General features: G+C 40.3%; 1 protein-coding gene across 2 annotated transcripts; it reads left to right on the forward strand.

Moving 5' to 3' along the window:
- Positions 1-549: 549 nt before the first annotated feature.
- On the forward strand, positions 550-18,245 carry gne (glucosamine (UDP-N-acetyl)-2-epimerase/N-acetylmannosamine kinase). Of its 2 annotated transcripts, none has more exons than XM_008294211.1 (14): positions 550-648; positions 10,466-10,537; positions 10,832-10,980; positions 11,062-11,308; positions 11,602-11,809; positions 11,906-12,058; positions 12,238-12,450; positions 12,846-12,933; positions 13,545-13,755; positions 13,938-14,067; positions 14,174-14,395; positions 15,245-15,427; positions 16,543-16,659; positions 17,002-18,245. In XM_008294211.1, exons 2-14 carry the CDS (start codon positions 10,484-10,486, stop codon positions 17,235-17,237), a joined length of 2,211 nt encoding a protein of 736 aa, XP_008292433.1. In that variant the 5' UTR covers positions 550-648; positions 10,466-10,483; the 3' UTR covers positions 17,238-18,245. The 2 variants fall into 2 exon arrangements, with proteins under 2 accessions (XP_008292433.1, XP_008292432.1); XM_008294210.1 differs by lacking the exon at positions 550-648 and adding an exon at positions 6,415-6,597.
- The last annotated feature ends 2,215 nt before the right edge of the window (positions 18,246-20,460 follow it).

Here is a 20,460-nt window from a genome sequence, read left to right on the forward strand (position 1 = left end):
CATTCTGTTTTTGAGAACAGCCTGCTCTTGGCAGATTTACGCAGTTTTTATATTCCTTCCATATCTTAATGGTGCATTAAACTGTTGCTTGGAGTGTTCTTTTGCCTCCATTGTGAACAGCCATGGATCTTGATTCATGTGTCTTTATATGACACCTGCCACTTGAGACACATTCAGAGTGTGACTTTTAGCACAGACTGGCGTTGAATTAGATGAGAGGGTGAATACTTATGCAATCATTTATTTTACATTTCACATTTTGACATTAAGCTGTAAGAATCTGTCACTTTGATGTGAATGAGTTTTTGTTTCTTGTTAATGTCAATGAAAATCCAAATCAAACTGACAATGATTCAATGTTGAAAAGCAATAAAAAGGGAAGACTTTGTACTCTGAATCACTCCCTGTTGGAGTAGCTGGTACGTTTGGAGCATTTATTATGAAGGTGGAAGTTCCATCCACATCCAGTCCGGTTCTAGCGGCCTGCTGCGCGCTTGACAGCCGACAGCCCCCCCTCATGTGCGTGTCCAGATGCCACATAGCGTAGACTGGTAACCACAGAGAACAGAAAGCAGAGAAAGAAAGAAGTGAGTGTAAGCCTCAGTTCTGCCGGCAGGAGATGAATACAGCATCTCTGGATAACTCAAGGTAAATGTAATAACTCGAAATTCCGCCCCGCTGTCTTCAAACGATAAATAAAGAGAGATGGGTAACTTGAGTGAATTTTACCCACTGGCACAGAGGGGGTTTCTCCCCAGCTAGCGTTAGCTAACTTTGACTGTTAGGCCACTGCGAAACGTAATTTCGTCCGTGTGTGAGGATGATTTTTGGGCAACGTGTCCTAACCTGTAGCCGTGAGACACACTGCGTTGATGCTAATATGTTGGCGTTAGCACTGGCATGGTCTTATTTCTTGCTAGGAGTTTGCCATGCTAGCAGGTGCTAGCATAACTTTGTAGCTAAAGTCAGACCGCAGACTAAAAGCCAGTAGACGGCTCGTGTTAGCTTAGATTTGTTTGGACACAGCGAGCTAAAATACTTAAGTAAATAACATATGACTGTCCCTATTGGTGCCCTCGGGTGCTTGTTCTAGATTAGTGAAACTCGACTTTCAGATTTGGTCCAACAAAGTGAATGTTTAGCTAGCTTAAACTTTTCTAGCTTCACTGAAATGGCTTTTTTTTTGTCGTAGCGACTGAATGGCGACAAAGCATGTGAACAGGACTGTTAAAATACACGTAGTTTATTTTAATATCGAGACAGGTGTCCTCCCACTCGGAATATTAATGTTACGTAACGGTACACCGCTAGGTTATCACCGTCTGACTCACATTTTCCTTCGAGGTATGTTATTTATGACATAAATTCACGAGCAATCAGCTATTTTGTTTGGCTTTTTTTTTTTGACAAGCATTTGCAAAATTTTTTTCATGTCAAGGTGAAAACAGATTGCTTCAAAGTAACGCCAGTTACTGAAGAAATATAAAATAAGTGACTGCTAGTTAGTTTTCAAGCCCCTTTAGGTCAGTGTTTGGTAGATGCACCTTTGACTGTAGTTGCAGCACTGAGCTCCTGTGGATAGGTCTTCAATCAGCCTTGCACATCTGGGTGCTCCAATTTTACTCCATTCTTCTTGGCAAAAGGTTGCACAGGGATCACGAGTAAACAGTCTTGCCACAAATTCACAACTGGATTGAGGTCTGGGCTCTGACTCGGCCTCTTCACAACATTCACCTTGTTGTCTTTAAACCATTTCCGTGGCGTTTGGTTATTGTTCCCCAAGTTGCAGTTTTGTTTCTAGATTGTTCTCTAATACTTCCTTTTGCTTTGCTGCATTCATTTTATCCTCTACAGAAACATCCCCACATAAACACAGTCTTCATTTCCGTTTATCCAGTGTAATGTTATCTGATGTACTTTGGGCGAGGGATCAAGGTGGTTTGTCACATATGCAACATGGAGATATGCAGCCACACCTACAAAAACACCAGTCCATAAATGACCTACATTGATAGCTTCCCTACAAAGGACATTAGATGGCAGTATGACAGTAGGAGAAACATCTTCCACAGGACTTCATCTGTGGCTGCCATTTGTCTCAACTGTGTCCATATTTTTTTTAGGATGCTTGAATGTCATCGCAAAGCCTTCTGAATCAAAGCAGATAGCTGCTTTTAATGATCAGAAAAGAAAAAGAGCAATAACTTAAACTTTTCTTATTTACTGGGCCCATTTTTTAGCAAGTTCCCAAGGCAAGGCAAGTTTGTTTTGTTATTTACTTTCAGCAAAATGACAGTTTCAATGTGTTGTAGAAGACTAAAAAGCTCTAAGAAAAGATTTAAAAGAAGGATGCATAAACAGGGTTTCACAAGCAAAGCAAATAGTATTTAATTTCACTTAGTTCAGAAGTAACTCCTGTATATACTGGGTTGTAACTGGGTTGATTTTAATGGCAGTCTTGTGAGGGAGGGGTGCACATTTTATGGTCCATTGGTGTGTTGGCTCTTTTGCATTTGATGAATCTACAACAACACTTTGGTCCGGTTTGATGTCACACTTTGCGTCCGCTGTGAACCAGGATGTCACAGCTGTATCAACACTGAGGATAGTTTACCCAGACCGTGATCATTTTTACAAGTTTGTTGAACTGAGCCATTCCCTTATGTCAAATACAGACTTGATATCATATGTCATTGTGTTTGCAGTACAGTATCGCTGGCCATCAAATCCCTCATGTGACTACGATGTCTTCAGTTAGGATTCTCATTTTCATTCGTGACTAATTTGAGGGTTCTTTTCTGAATGTATACATTTATTTTCTATGTTAATATCTAAAATATCAGAAAGGATGTCTTGAAATCAGTTGTTTTGTCTGATCAACAAAGCCCAACGATATATTTACATCTGCTATCTATACAGCTGAACTGGTGAAACACGGTAGTACTTGAGTTTTTCTTTGGAAAATATCTTAATCAATCATACACATTTTTGACATTTTTTTTGTTGAACAGCTATTGATTTGATTAACTAATAGCTTCAGCTGCATTTAGTGTTTTACGGAGGAATGATTTTCCTCAGGGAAATCATAAAATAGGAATATGAGGTCTATCAAAGAAATTTAGCCAAATCCAGCATTGAGTTCAGCAGAAGCAGTCACACAGAGTTAGGAGGGATGCTTTCAAAAGTAAGGCCATGGATAGCTTTTGTTTCATATTAACTTAATTGTTCCTCTTGTAGCTGAAGTATGTTCTCTGTGATTGTAGATATATTTTGGGGTTTGATGGATGAGCTTTGCAGTGTACTACATTTGTGTTTGAATTGATTCAAACTGTTGTAACTCAGTAGGAAAAGGACAGTAGCCCTCTAAAGAAAGTCACATTGAAATGAGCATAGTCAAAGAGCTTTCTTCAAAGGGATTGTAAAGCTTTAGGGCTGGACTTATAATTGTGTAACGTGACTGACTGACTGAGGCCCAGCAGGAAGAATTTCCCTCCAGACGTGAAAACAGTCTTCTTGCTTTGAAGGGCTGCAGGGCAGGATTTTTTTTTTTTGGGAGTTCTCATTACAATGAATGTGATGAACATTTAGGCTTTCTGTTTTAGTAGATATCTTAATTCATAGTTCATGTGACAGCTACAATTCATTTTAATCAATTTTGCGTCTGTTTGGAGTCTTCCACTTTGCCTTATTTATTTTATTTTTAAAATTAATTTCCCTAAAATGCCACTGTTTGTGAAAGCTGCCTTGAACTCTTTAGATAAATTGAGGACAGCAAAACCCTGTAGGTCCCTGAACTTCTTAGACAAATAGAGAGCTGTTGTGAGCCAATGAACACGCCTGTGGATCAGACGTGGCAGACTGCTGGAGGCTGTATCATTTTATGGCTTTGTTTTAATTTGAACTCTGACCACAGGCAGGTTCCATCAAAGCAGGTGATTTATGGTTGCTCAGAACCATGGGTTGTCTGACCAATGAGGTAAAAGCATGCAGATGTTGCAATGTCTTAGGAGAGGGAAGATGAGACTGAAGGTCTTTGAAGGTTTGTGTGTGTCTGTTGGTAGGGTTGTGTAGGTCTGAGCAGAGACTGTGATATTAGCTGTGATGATTAACACAGCTTAAGCGATGGCTGTGCAGTCTCTCCATAAAAGTGTATGGTCAAGAATCTTTTATTACCTTCGGCACATGCCAACTGTTTCCCTCAGGTTGTAAAAAAGGTTTAAACAAGCCGAGAGCTGCACTTCTGTTCACGCACTAATGAGCAATGACGCATTTCAATAGCCGGGCCACAGCTTTAGGAAGTTTAAGCAAATTAGCTCAGTGACGTATCAAACATGCAGCTGCTTTAAATCCTCTCTGTAATTTTTTCTTAACAAAAACGGAAATCCATCGGCTGTGCTTTGTTTGTAAAAACTCTGGGGCTGCTTTACTGGTCAGAGTTAACCAGACCAGAGCTAGAGGTAGAGTGGTAAGAAGAAAGGCTGGGGACTCGCCATGTATGTGAATGAGAGATGGTGTAATGCTAGCACGTTAGCATTAAAGAGCGGCACTGCACGAAGGATGTTGATGGTGGTTAGGGAGTTCTCGCACGTCCTGCCGATTACAGTTTTACATCCCCCCCCTCGGCTGATGCTGCTGCGGCCCGCGAACTCATCCATAGCTCAGTGTCCCAGCTGCAAACATCACATCCTCAGTCTCTGATGGTCATCTCAGGAGACTTTAATCATACATCGCTCTCTACCACTCTCGTCACATTGAGCCAGCGTGTGGACTGCCCAACCGGAGACGGTGGGGCCTTGGACCTGCTGTGTGTGGACACCTGGGATGCATATTACTTAATTATTATTTTCTTGTACTTTCTATATTTCTGGATGCTGCTGTGGCGTGTAAATTTCCCCAGTGGGGGATCTATAAAAAAGTATTCTATTCTCTTCTATTGTGATTGTCAGCCACAAACTACAAGGAATGCGTTGTGTTTGTGGCAGATCTTGCTAGAATATTAGTAGCAATTGCACCCATCCTATATACCCAGAAAAGGCTCAATGCATATCAGCACTGCAGGAAACTCTAGCATACCGACGCTATATGAAGTGTTCACTGCCCCACCCTGAAAGAGCTTGAAACTTCAGAAAATACTACCCACTCAGCAGGGACTTTCTGAAGGATAAGGTTGTCTTTCTGAAACTTTTCATTTTGAGCATGATTGCTTTTTTGGAAAAGAATGTGGGCCAGCTGAGTTCCTTAAAAGGTTTTTGTTCCCTGTCGGGTGTAAATGCACTTTTAGCATCATTATAGGACAGAGCAAAAATAAATAAATAAACTAAGTAGACGTTTGCTACCTTTACAGTAACTCACATTAAGTTCTAGGGTTAATGTGTAATTGATTACAGCCCTCTTAAAAGTTTATCAGTGGTGCTGTCTAATGATGCAAGCACACATGATAAGTAACATATAAACAACTCAGTCACTTTCCTTTTGAAACCAGTGCAGAGATGTCACCTGCACAGGATTACAAATTACACAACTGAAAGTACAACCGGTTGTCATCCACAGGTGTGTCTGTGCAGAGGGTACAGAATGTCTTAGAAGTAATGATGATAATTAATGTCTGGGATGGTACTGTCACACCCAGATTGGGGAAACTGAAAGTACACTGTGTATCGTCTGTTGGTGTAATTGGGGCAGCCTGCCTTGTCTACAAATGCCCTTGTTGTTCAGACTGTCTTAATGAAACACTCACCCGTCATCCTCTGCAAGCCGTTAACTACGGTTGGACAGTATCTTTTTTTTTTATTTTTTCCTCTCTCTCCCTTTTTCAAACCATAGTAACTTCCCAGTATCGATTGCTCGAGTTGTAAAATTCTCTCTGGCCTGTGTGCGCGTGTGGCGTGATAAGCCTTCAAAGTCGTCGGTCTCTTTTTAAAACCTGACTTCCTCTTTCCTGTTTTGATCGTCTCACCTGGGGCTGACGTGACGTTGACAGTGTAACCCCTTACATTTTCGTCACACAGGGATATTTTAGGTGCATCAATTCAGTGCTTCACAGAAAACACTGTTTTGCAATCAATGTTGTTTAGTCTGTTGCGTGAGTTTCATCAGAGCTTGAGCTTAATTCATCTTTAAGTGTGTCGCAGTATTGCCAAAGCAACATTGTTACTTCCACAGTCCTTCTGATTGTCTTGGTATGATTTTCTGGATCTCTCTGTGTGGCATGAGACACATGAAAACAGTGTGTAATTGTGTAGAAACTGTAGAGATACTCCCCTTTTGCTGTGCGTCTATAAAGATGGCACATGCTCCTTCTTCCGTCCGCTCAACCAATCATGGGCTCCAATCCAATCCGAGCCAACCCCCGTTCTCTCACAGTCCCTCCCCCACCTCTATGTCTGTGTCACCCTACCTCTCCCTCTCTTCCTTTCGCCTTCTGCCGTATGCTGGCTCGTACATGCCCTCCCTCCGTTGCTCAGTGCGGCTGGAAATTTTAAAAAAAGACAAAAATAAATAAAAGGATTTGCAAAACAGCAGAGGGGTGATTTTTAGCCAGGATCACAGAGTTGTAGGATGGAAAATCATCCGGGTTCTTTGTGCATTAACCCTCATGTGAGTCAGATGGCTTTTTTTTTGTTTTTTTTTTTAAATATTTCGTTGCTTGCTCATATTTGTTGTCATTGCCTTCTAATCCTTTCTGTCTTTCTCCCTTTTATTCTGTCCGTTCGGTATCTTCCGTCTGCCTCTATTGCTGTGTCATCTCTGCCTTTGCTTTCTGCATGCATCCCTGCCCCCATACGGTAACGCTGGCTGCTGATGCTGTCTTGTGATGCTTGAGTGGAAGTCACAGCGTGTTGAATGAAATGCAGAGTAAATCACAGGATTTGCTCACGTGAAGGTTTTTATGTGTCACCCAAGAGTTAGAGTTGCTTTAAATACCTCACACAGATATGACAAATTGAGATAACTCGGATTTAAAGTGCATTTAAAGGAGTGGTATCCTACATTGCTGTGGTGGGGTTGCATTACATTATATTGCATTTGTGCTGTATTTGAAATGCCTAACAAGAGGCTGTCCTTGTCCTACCTGTAGCTTAGACCTCACACTGACAAAAACAAGACAGTGACAAAATGGTTAGGAAGCGAACAATGAATTTGAACCACTTTTCCTGAAAGGTGTGAGAGTTGTGGAGGAAGAACGAAAAACTTAATGACGTTTTTCAATCGAAAATCTCCAAAACAGCCCAGAATGGTTGTTCTGTTATGATTGTGTTTACTTAATTTTATTTTCCATCTTTACTTGATACCAAAAACAGACTGACCAGGGTCCACTAAAAACCTAGCTTCCTGGCTGTGGCACATGTAAATTCTGTGTGTGGATGGCTGCAATTACCCTTTCAGATTTTCTTGTTTTTCAGGTTTGTATTAAATGATGTTTTTTTTAATTCAAATGCAAGGTTAGAAATTTGCTGGTTTAGGATAAGCAATGCTGTCTTTAAAGTTTGTTTTCTTGCTGTAGAGGTTGTACAACAATCGCTTATGTCAGTCTCCCTGAGATGTTTTGAGAGTGAATCACTTTGACGTATGTGATCTGTAACTGTCAGAGGCACCGACTGTGATAAACCCGTACACCTTTGTTCAGTGAAGACAGTTTAGTTCAACCGTCCTAGCGCAGGAGTGGCTTCTTATAATGAGCACAATACACAAATTGGCACATGCAAATTAGCTTGCTCATGTATGACAGGAGCGATGGGATCAATTTCAGCAGTGTTTCACAGGTATACCAACCTTCTATGGTGCTTCTCTTAAGACTCTTCACTGAACACCTTTGCACTTGACAGGCTGAAAACAAAAATATAAATCAATTCAAAACATTCCTGTTATCTACCACACAGCCTGCTATTGGCATCGAACACCCTACCACACTTGAACTTGTTCTATGGCACTTATCCAGATTGTTCTTGCCTGACTAGATTCTTGCTTGTGTTGCATCTGCCCTCAGATTCACTTTGGATAAAAGCGTCCGGAAAATGAAAATGTAGAATTGTAGACTTGCCTTTTGTTACAGACATAGATGATGTGGGAGGCCAGTAAATCAAATCTGTGAGTCGTCTGTCAGACAAATCTGAAATTTAAATTTCGTGTTAGCCACTAAATGAATCAGCTTTACACGTATGAGGCTAGTCTAGGTACTGTCAACATTAACTGTTGGGAACCTGTTGCTACAGCAGCAGCAGATATATACATTTTACATACTTTTATGCATATTTGTTTTTTACGTATGACTTGTACGTCAAATAGTGGCGGTCCTGATTGGAAAATTTTAACTTAATAAGCACAAGTTTTTAAACAGATAGCTGTTTGGACAGAGTATGAAGCTGGGATAAAAAATAGTACAAGTATCATAGACTATGATAAGCAATGGATCACACAAGCATTGTGCCACAGTAGGTTTGCCTGTTGTTTTGTTTTTTTTTTGTCATTGTTTGTTCTTTCCGATGTCAGTGAACCATCCCTTCCTGTTCTCAGAAGTGCAGAGGAGTGAAATGCAACTCAACCCAGTGGCTAAATGTAACCTCAGAAGTTTGTCAATTTCCAGCATTCAGTCCGCTCTGGAATTTGAGGTCCTAGTGACTCAGCTCGTTTGCTTATTTTGTTTTCCTAAAAATGTGTTTTGGCTTAAATATCATATTCAGTCTAAAATTTCAGGTATAATTTGCAACCGATGAATGGTTTGTACCAAATTCTCCTGGTGCCAGTGGGACCAACTGAATGGGGTAACACCCATGTGAAACACTGTATAATAGAACAGAACAGACAACGGTGACACCTGATTACTGCTCACATTTTTCAGTCTTTACTGGCATTCTTATGTTATTCAATGTATATGGGAGCAGTCTACAGAAATGGACAAGGCAGCGCTTATATTTGCGTTGATGATTAACGATAGGCGTGCCTTTGGAAGGTGTCTTCGCTGGTGTGATTGTCACAAGGCTTTAAATGACAAGAAAAGTTGTATGGCAGTAATCCCTGTCGTGAAAGACTGTTTTTTTTTTTAAGGTAAGCTGTCAAGATAAGGAGAAAAAACAAACAACCATAACAATGCATACCAGAAACAGCAACAACTCAGCCTTTCTCTATTCTTGGTTTTTCCAGTTGTGTTGACACCTAAGATATGTATGCGGGACTCCTGTCTGACAGACAAAGGTTTCAGAATTCAGAAATGGTAAGGTGCAGCTGTCTTAATGTGTTTCAGGCAGCAGATGGCAGCAAGTCTTTGTAAGAATAGGAACCAACAGCACTCAGAAATTCAGCATCAGTTGTACTTTGTTGGATGAGCTATGAATCCTTGAAAAGTAAAATGTTGTGGCCATTTATGTAGACTGTTGAAGGTTAAAGAGGAGTGAAGCAATGGGCCTTTTTCACTGAAGTCATTTTGATATCTTATAGTAAGAAATGCAGGATGATAAAAGTTAATGTTGTGTGTCAAAATAGTCAAAACAGCCTGTATACGGTCTGAGGCTATATAGTAGCTGTCTAATGCCAGCTAAAATCGCAGAAACTACTCAATTTCTTCTTGATTACTGCTTCACTATCCCAGTATGACTGAAGTTGATAAGTGGAGTCTGACCCTCAGAAGACTTTTTTTTTCACACATCGCCACTGTTGCTTTTGGGCCAGTCATTTATTGGCTCTCTGCAGTGACATGCCAGTTGGTACAGGTTGTCCTTCATATGTAAACAGACGTTCCCTTTAGCCCACACTAAAACCTTGGTGACAAATGCCTACACAAAAAGTCAAATCCCTGAAAGCAGATAGTCAGATATGTCAACACTTCACCCACCAAAATGCTCACAGGCCACAGTTTATTAAAAAAAAAAAAGTGTACAAACAGTAACAACCTATTGGTGTGTAGGTCTCTTTTGCCCTGGATATAGTACTTGTTGTCATTATTCCCTGTGAGCTTGTAAAAGTCAGGTGGTTTCTTAGATCTTTCAGACCTGACCATGACAAGTGCCAGCTCTGCCAATGCTTACAAATGCTTTTTCATCTAAGCTGCATCTTTATGCGTGCTTGGCTTATTTCAAATTAAAAAATAACCCTGACTGGCACATTTTAAACAGTTTTATACAAGAACAAATGCTACAATTAAAAAAAAAGAAACAGTATCGTATCCTTGAACAGTTTCTTCCTGTCATGTGGCCAGGTGTGAATGTGAACTTTGCCTTGCTCTGCAAAGCACTGTCCTATAGCATGTACTCCACCTCTGGAAAAAATGCATTCATCTGTGTTCTTTATGTAAAATACAAAGCATTTTTAGTGTAGTTTTGTTGTGTTTTCATGCTTCAGCCTCTGAATATTTGGAAGGCTCAAGTGAGTATGACATGTGGGTGTATTTGTATAATGACAATAATGGATAATAGTGTGCTTTGCAAACTTTAAACTGGATCGCACCTGCTCATGTGCCTTTGTTTTCTAGGAGCTATACTTTCTGAGAATGCAAAGGAGCAGAGAAAAGACGGAGAGGGACAAGATGGAGGTACAGAATCAGGTATGACTTTTTTTTTGTCTTTGGCTACCCAGGAAATTACATTACTATCAGCCTCTAGTTGTTAAGAAGCAGACATGTATATACTTTTTCTCCATTTAAAGTGTAGGGTTGTGTGAAGTTGCTAATATTCCTTTAGATTGCAGTGAAATAGTTATTTATAGTTGTTAAAACCAAACATAACAGGCATGTAGTGGAGAGTGGCGCAGGTTTTCTTCTTGTGCATATTAAATTTACTTGAACTAATGGTCTGTGTGTCTGTTTTACATGTGGTGGTTACACATTGGCTTGGTGAAGTGTAAGAAGAGGTTAAGGGTGTGTGTGGCGACATGCAACAGAGCAGATTACTCCAAGCTGGCCCCCATCATGTTTGGGATTAAATCCCACCCTGAAGATTTTGACCTGGAAGTCGTGGTGCTTGGTTCACATCTCATTGATGACTACGGGTAAGACCAGAAGGCTTTCTTCTAAAGGCTGTGCTGTCTGCATTCATTATGGAAGTATATGAACATACTTAATTTTTGCAGGAACACTTTTCGGATGATTGAGCAAGATGACTTTGACATTGGCTCTAAGCTCCACACTATTGTGAGGGGAGAGGATGAGGCTGCCATGGTGGAGAGTGTTGGGCTGGCACTAGTGAAGCTCCCTGATGTCCTGCAGAGACTGCGCCCTGACATCCTGGTTGTACACGGTGACCGCTTCGATGCGCTAGCTTTGGCAACTGCTGCAGCGCTTATGAATATTCGAATACTTCACCTGGAGGGAGGAGAGGTAGAAGACTTATCTGTTAAGCAACTATATGCTTTGTCACTCTACACCTGTGTATGTACACTATTATCTTTTTACAGTGCTTGCTGTTATACCTTTTTTCTTTTTCCTTTTTTTTTAAAAAAACCTTTTACACCTTTGCCACCAGTTTCATATCCTTATTTTTATTTTTTTTAATGCTTTTGATGCACTGCACTTATTTATAAGACCTATTGGTGTGGAAGAACTTGGTAGTAATTGTTAAAAATGACAACTTGTACACTCTTTACTCATTCTGTTCTTTGCTCCTTTTCCAGGTTAGTGGTACAATTGATGACTCAATCCGCCACGCCATCAGTAAACTGGCCCATTACCATGCCTGCTGCACACGCATGGCAGAGCAACACCTCATCGCCATGTGTGAGGACCACTCTCGCATCCTGTTGGCTGGATGCCCTTCATATGATAAGCTGCTGTCGACTCATCACAGAGAAGACTACATGGACATTATCAAGAGCTGGCTGGGTATGCAGAGATGCCGTCATAGGAACAAAATATAGTGTGAGACATTAGTCTATGTTTGTTTGTGATGTCTGGGGTTTTTTTTCTTTCATGTTGAAGGTGACAAGGTGCAGGAGCGTGATTATATTGTGGCGTTGCAGCATCCGGTCACTACAGACATCCAGCACTCGATTAAGATATATGGTCTGATGCTGGACGCACTGCTCTCCTTCAACAAGAAGACCCTCATCCTCTTCCCTAACATTGATGCTGGTTAGTTTCACCTGTTGGTCTCTTCTTCAGTTCCTACTCGTATTTTCCTGTATATGTGAGTGTTTAGTCAAAGTAGAATTTTTAATTATTTTAAGGCATTTTCAAATCTGACTGGAAGTTTGATGAGTTAAACAAATAAATGTTTCTGTCAGTTCAACTTTTACTTCTCATGTAAACAGGAAGTAAGGAGATGGTACGTGTCATGCGAAAGAAGGGCATCGAGCAGCACCCCAACTTCCGGGCAGTGAAGCACATTCCCTTTGAGCAGTTCATCCAACTTGTCTGCCACGCCGGCTGCATGATCGGAAACAGCAGCTGTGGAGTGCGAGAGGCCGGCGCATTCGGCACGCCCGTCATTAACCTAGGAACAAGACAAACAGGCAGAGAAACAGGTAGGAATGACGGGAAGCAAGATTATTACCTGCTGCCTCTGACGTGGTCCTGATGTTGTCTCTAACAGAACAAGAGGAAGGTCAACAGATTACGAGGAGATGAATGAATGAATGAGGATCACATGTGCTGAAGGGAGGCACTGCTCAGCAAAATTTGTTTTTCATTTGGTTGCAGAGCTTGTTCAAACATAACAAATCTTTATAATGCTGTTTTTTCAAACAAATGAAAGCACATTTGTAAATGTCAGTGAGCATACTGTCACTGCGGGTTAAAGCCAAAAGTTTTATAATTTTTCCTTTTTATAGGCTGTGAATATCTTTCATTCTTTTAAATTAATCTGCCTTGATTTCTTTAGCTTAACAGCTGTGCTTATGATATTTCTTTCTTTTTCCAGGTGAAAATGTTCTGCATGTCAGAGATGCCGACACTCAGAATAAGATCTATCATGCTCTGGAACTGCAGTTTGGGAAGAGATACCCCTGGTATGATTAGTTTACTTCCTGCATGTCTCACAGCGTCTTTGTCCTCTTTTTTTGTTTGTTTGTTTTTATTTTCGATTTAAAAGGCAAATCTCACAGCAAACTTTTACACAATCTATCAATGAAAAATAAAGTTCATATTTAGCAACAATGGACATGTGATTGGATGCTGCCTACAACACTGGTTTGTGTAATTAGACATTTTCTTGGACTGTAACTGGTTACTTTACAGTAAATGTGGAATATGTGCTAGTCTTATTAAAAAGAAGCCAGGCATGTTACTTTCCCAAAATCTCCATCTGTATGGCAGGTTTTCACCCTTTACCCTTAAAAGAGTGTGTATAAAAAAATGTTAAAAAAAAATACAGTATAGTTATCATAGAACTTCTGTTTGCCACAGAAACTTTTTTTTTTTTTTAATTAGCTTGCTAATATGAGTAAGATGTTTTATGATAATGGATCCCCCAAGCCACCCACCCATAGGGTCATAACACAATACAGCCATGCTTACATCTAACAGCTACAAACCTGCTAATCAACATACGAGATGCAAAAAAGGCAGCTTCAGTTTCTTACAAGTACATTAATGAGAATTCATTTTTTGCTCTCACCAGCTCTAAGATTTATGGCGACGGCAACGCAGTGCCTCGTATTCTCAAGTTCCTGCGAACCATTGACCTGGACGAGCCCCTCCAGAAGACCTTCTGTTTCCCCCCGGTGAAAGACCCCATTTCCCAGGACATCGATCATATCCTGGAAACTCAGAGTGCTCTGGCCATTGACCTGGGAGGAACCAACCTCAGAGTTGCTATCGTCTGTATGAGGGTAGGTTGCCTAGACTCTTCCATGAACAGACACAAGTGTAAGTGCTTTTCCATAGCTGTCTCCCCATTTTTGTGGTCGTAAAGTGTTGATCATAGACACTAATAACCTTACAGATAATGTCTTTATTATAATTCAGTTCCTGCTGGCTGTATCCCTTTTTCACTTCCTCTCTCTCTGTTCAGGGCAAGGTTGTGAAGAAATACACTCAGCCCAATCCAAAGACTTTCGAGGCCAGAATGCATCTCCTGTTAAAGATGTGTACAGATGCCATGCGGGATGCTGTGTGCCTCAACTGTAGAATACTTGGTGTCGGTACGAAAACGCACACACTCACGTTCCTCAATGAAAAAACGCTATGATGCTGACACACATATTTTAAAACTTTTATCTCAAAGGTCTTTCAAAATCTGCTTCTCAGGAGTGTCCACAGGCGGGCGTGTAAACCCACAAGAAGGTGTGGTCCTACACTCGACAAAGCTGATCCAGGAGTGGTCTTCTGTGGACCTGAGGACACCCATCTCAGACGCCCTACACCTACCTGTCTGGGTTGACAATGACGGCAACTGCGCTGCTTTAGCCGAGAGGAAGTTTGGTCATGGCAAAGGAGTGGAAAACTTTGTCACTGTCATCACAGGAACAGGTAAGAGGGCAGGACTCCAGTTGAGCCAGGTTTTTGTTTTTTAAATCGTGCATTACAAACAAATAGCATTATCACAGAAAGAGCAACATCATACAAGTTTCTTTTTTGACATAACTGTTCATTCCTGTAGAGAACTTTAGATTGTCAGTGTGCTTTTTATCTGCTATTCAAGAACTGATCTTAATCATTCTGGTAAATTTGTATGTTGTTGAGTTTGGAAGATAGGGGGATATTGCCAAACAAACACATGATAATATGCACCGTCAGGCTGCAAAAGCTGATTGCACAATTAAGCAAACTGACAATGGAACACTCTGAAATGTTTTTTTTCCAGTGTTAGACCACCACTGCTGTCTGTGAGCTGACGATAACAAACAAGCTGCGTTAAGTGAATTAGGTTTTGTACAGCTGAGTTGAGCTGAATCAGCTCCAGTCTATTTTTGTTTGCATTTTTTGCTGACTCTGTATGCATTCGTGCCATCTTAATATACTCTGTAAATTAAATGGCAGCATTCACCACAGCAGCTTTGGATATCGAAGCCTGTGGCTATTTAAGGTGTTGAGATGGGGAATGTTAGTCCAGTGGATTTATTATTTCTGGGATCATAGGCTTACCCCAGGTGTGTTTTATTTATTTATCTTAGTGTTTAAAGAGTAATAAATAAGGGTTTTCTTCTCTCATTGTATATTTTTCATTACATTAAATGTTGGGAATGTAACTGTCGGTACCGTCATCAATCATAGCTTTATTGGAACGTGATTGGCTGACTAACTTTTTAATACAAATTGGATTAGCTGATTTAATGCATTAAAAGTCTGAGGAAGTAAATATCTTGACTCTGTGTGTAGGTATCGGAGGAGGAATTATCCATCACAATGAGCTGGTTCATGGCAGCACCTTCTGTGCCGCCGAGCTGGGTCACATCATGGTCTCACTGGAAGGCCCAGACTGTTCATGCGGCAGCCGCGGTTGCATAGAGGCTTATGCATCTGGCATGGCCCTGCAGAAAGAGGCCAAAAGGCTGCATGACGGTGAGTGATTGTGTTTGTGTGTGAAGCTCATGGGAGAGTGCTAAGGGCTCTAGTAAAAGATGGAAGGGTTCTTCTGAATAGATATTCCGCAAAAAAAAAAAAATATTGTGGTTAGTTTCTGGAATTGCATGTGCTTAAAGGAAGCACTCTGTAACACACACTTAATGTCAGGTATCTCTGAAGTGGTTTACAAAACATACAGTTAGAAAATTTAATTTATAATGCATTATTTTGGCTTCAGAACATTCTCTTCTCCCCCCCTGTTCCGAACTTCAAATTGGAAATGCTTTCACATAAAGAAGAAACTGTGAATAACACCCAAGGAATCTTCCTCACCACCTAATCTGTTATCATTGTTCTATTTTTTGCTATTAATGTCAAAAAACCTTAAGATTTCATCACACGGTTGATGTGACAACATCCACCGTTGCCATGGTAACAGCAGCCCAGTTTAATACTACGCCAAACAGTCCTTGGGCTGCCACTTTGTCAGAAACACAGCACTAAAGCAGCTGATATGTATGTTTACATCGTAGCCAAAAAAACACAACATTTGACACAGGCTGCAGGACTAAGTAAAGATTTTTACCTTGCTGAGAAGCTGGATGTGTGTCGTCTATTTTATTGCTAATTTTCATGTAACAGCTCACTGTGGCATCTCCTCTGTGTTGCGTTTTTCCCAGCAATATACAAAACTACCTTGCTGTGATTCACAATGGCAAAAAGGATCGTGTCTTGTTTTGAAGAATGCTGAATGTGGTGTCAAACACATTTCTGTGGCTGCTTCACAATAAATGCCTTCATTCATTTGCACTGGCAGTAATCTAATTCAACTCTGATATTGGTATGGAAAAGTGAAGGTAGACAGTGAGGCTCCCATCAGATAAAATGCTAAACTGTAACGCTGCTTCTTGGGAAGTTCCTGTGTATGTGGACGAGATCAGTGAAAGAATATATGTTTTTAATAATCCAGCCAGATACAGAAAATCTAGCAGCATTGTGAATTTAAATAAATACAGCTCCTTACCATATTATTTGTATATCCTACATGGCTTCACACTACTGTCTGTCATTGACATTCATACATCTGATCTGCGTGATGATGTGTTTTTCAGAGGACCTGCTTAAGGTGGATGGGATGGATATGAAGCTCTCGGAGCCAGTCACTGCTGCTCACCTCATCAGCGCAGCCAGAATGGGGAACTCCAAAGCTGAAGCAGTTCTGAACAAGGGTCAGAGCACAAAACATACACACACACACAGATTCTGTTCAAGAAATTCCAACTGCACAGTGTGTTTTGTTTTACTGCTCAAAAATATCCACCAACCTACAAACCCATCAAGGAAATGGGTTGAACAAACGTTGACCGTTGCAGGTTTTTTGATCATTCAGTGATGCAGATATGTTGTTTATTCTCTCGGACACAACAGCCTTAACGTGACTTAAGGGTCAATTGAAATGAGGGAATTTAAAAATACATTCAGCAGAGGGAGGGCAGCTGTACAAATTGAAAAATCTTTAGTGAGGATAAATCTAAAAAAAACAATAATTTCTGTCTTCTTCCCCTTCACAGCCTCCACAGCGTTAGGTGTGGGCATCGTCAACATCCTCCACATAGTCAACCCCTCACTGGTGATCCTGTCTGGAGTCTTGGCCTCGTACTACCAGGCCCCAGTGCAGCGCATCATCTCAGAGAGAGCTCTCTTCTCTGCCCAAAGCATCAAGGTTGTCACGTCAGACTTGGAAGAACCTGCCTTACTTGGAGCTGCTAGCATGGTGTTAGACTATGCAACCAGGAGGATATACTGAAGGGCGTATGTGTAATTTACAAAGGACTGCAAAACTACAAGTATTAACTGTACTGCCTACATCAATGCGTAAACATATCTATTAGACATTTTCAAGGCAAAAGTGAAAGGCAATGCGTTGAAACTATCAAAAAGTAAGCACGAGTTTAATATATTTTTAACATTATTTTGTTTCCTGCTTGTTGATGACCGAAGCGAATGCAGTTGTGCTTGCATTGTCCACAGATATACACATACTGGTTTTTTTTTTTTTCCACATTGTAACTTGGATACAAGTTTGAAGTGGGTCCATTCCACAATCTGGAAATCCCACCCCTGTTTTGTACAGTGCCTACCGTGTAATTAGGATTAAATGAAACCCCGGGACTTTTTTTGAACAAGGCATCAGCTTTGAGTACTCATACACATATCCATCTTTAAGCCAAAACTACTCATAGAGGGCAATACTTATGACGGCTCTATCTGTAATGTGACATGTGTAGAAAGGAAAGTTTGTCATTATAGAAAGCTTGTTTCAGATGTGACCAAAGTATTGCTGAAACATGCTACTGTAGCTGTTCTCACTCACTGTTTTTTTTGAGTTTTCTATAAATCTTTTATGAACATTCATTCACAGTTTTATCCGTTTTTAAGGCGAGTCCATGTTACATGTTACATTTCCATGCTTTGTTATTAATTAAATAATTTAAGATCTGTTAAATCAAACTGAAGTGTCTTATATTAATGACCTGGTAAAGCAGCAACCACTTTAGCCTTATGACTGCTATAGTATGATGAGGACTTGAGAATGAATCTCTTGTCTGAAAACTTTTTTTTTTTTTACATTTCATGACAGACCTTAAGATTTTAGCCTTCTGAAGATAATATATGATTTGTATGTAATATTACATACCACATGTACATTATATGACTGTTAGTTTTTAGATCAATTTCTATGTGAGCTCATTGATTTATGTTGTTCCAAATAAATAATCTGTCACGTTTAGATATTCTCAAGACTTACCTACAATATCACTTCACTTTTGCATTCATTTGGGTGTTTATAGGGAGCAGACTGAAGAAACTGACTGATGTACTGTGTCCTAAAAGTAGCGTTGCTTTAATTTTTAATAAGAGGCAAAAGTTTGGACACATCTACTCATTCACGAGTTTTTACATTAAAACTATAACCCATGAAATTATTAAGTAAACAAAAATTAATGTTAGATTCCTCATCGTAGACACCTTTTGCTCTGATAACAGCTTTGCACACTCAGTTCCATGAGGTCTTCACATGGAGATGCTCTTCCAATAGCTCTGAATGGGTTTGCTTTTTTCATTCACTTTGCAGTCTTAACTCCTCTCAAGCCATCTCAGTTAGGTGTAGGTCAGGGGATTGTGGAAGCCAGGTCTTCTGACGCAGCCCTCCACCTCTTTACTTCTTGTTCAAACAACCCTTACAGAGTCTGAAGGTGTGTTTTAGCTCATTGTTCTTTCAAAAACAAATGCTGTCTCATAAAGCTCCATACAGATGGAATGGCATGTCACTTCAGAATTTTGAGGTAGCCATGTTGGTTAAGGCCCGGGAGTCTGAATAGATCACCAACAGCGTCACCAGCGAAGCCCCTTTCACAATCACAACTCCTCAATGCTTCATGATGGCAACCAAACCTGCAGATGCCATCCAATCACGTACCAGCATTCAGAATTAAAAATCTTGAGTTTTGACCCATCAGAGTAAAGTCCAGCTTTCCATTGCTCTAATGTTGTTCCACTGTGTCCCTTGGTTTCACCGGTTTTCTTCTACTTACCGGTAGTGCAGCAGTAGTTTCTTTGCAGCGCTTTGACCTTGAAGGGCTGATCCACGAGTCTTGTTGAACTGTCTTCCCCTTTCCTGACGCAGTCCTTATGAATGCCAGTTTCTCCACTGTGTCTGATGGTTTTTCTGACTGCACTATTTCACTGATTTTCAAAGTGATTAACCTTCCAGTCTTACAGTAATAATAAACCATAATTTCTTTTTGCTTGGGTGACTGGTTCATGCCGTAATACAAATTACTACAGTAGTTGGATCGGGCTATTTGCTGTTGAACAACACAACTTTGGCACAACACATCTGATGGCCTGAGACACTTTAAGAAGGCAAGATATTCCATCAGTTAACTTTTCGTAAGGCACATTTATTCATTTAAAAACCCTATAAAGTGACAGCTTCATAAGGCTTCTTTAAATCCTTTGGTTTGCTACATTCTTATTAAAGAAAACCCCTTGAATAAGTAAGTGCATCCACGCTTTTAAAAGGCCATCCTGGATATTTACACTGAATAAAATCACCAACTGTTCACTGCCTGTTATATCTGAATCTTCCACTATGGACTCTACTGCTAAGTTTTAAAGTCAATCTATTGCAAGCCCAGTACATTCAAAACTCACTGTACCATCCACTCACCATGCACTGTATCACGGTGTAGCTTTAAAATACCGTCGCAATGAATTATCCGACAGTTCACTGAGTCACTCTTATATTGCACCCATGTTTTAAAGCCAATATATTTGCTATCAGCTCCATAACTTGAGTCAGGTGAGTGCTGGCTTGCCACCTGAATCCTTTGAAACTGTCAGAGGTGTTAATAATTAATCAGTGTGACGTTGTAGGTTTGGACTGGGAACAACTGTTGTGTCAAAGAAAAAGCCACAAACCCAGATGACAGAAGTCATGAGGAACACTGAAGAAAGGTGGGAAAGAAACTTCATGTCAGCATAAAGGAACATTCCCACATTGATTTTATTTGGCAGCATCCAGGTGTGTGGATGTTTCTCTGTAGCAGGTTCATAAAGGTTAGAGGGTAAAGCAGGCACCTTGAAGAAACAATACAAGTAGAACTTGAACAACATGACATAAACTCTTTGTAGCCATAGTCCATAATTAATATCTTTGGATTTGAATGAGAAAAAATACATATGTTCTGTATTTATATATGAATATGTATGGGTTTTTTTTGAATATTTTTATTTATTTTTTTCTGACAAGATAATACCTCTGCAAAGAAAGAAGACAAAGACTTGACCATATAAATGCTTTAAACATGGAGCTATCCAATCTCGCCCAGTAATCAAGACTGCGGATTTTTTTCCCCCAGCTCTGACAGCAGCACGTAGCAGGTCATGGGACCCGTATGGAAGCTTTCAAAGATTTGATTGGTCCAATTTTGAGTCAGCTGATCTCTGGTTGGTTATCAGCGCTG

Source organism: Stegastes partitus, unplaced genomic scaffold, assembly GCF_000690725.1.
Source record: "Stegastes partitus isolate 25-593 unplaced genomic scaffold, Stegastes_partitus-1.0.2 Scaffold947, whole genome shotgun sequence".
NCBI classification, from domain to species: domain Eukaryota; kingdom Metazoa; phylum Chordata; class Actinopteri; family Pomacentridae; genus Stegastes; species Stegastes partitus.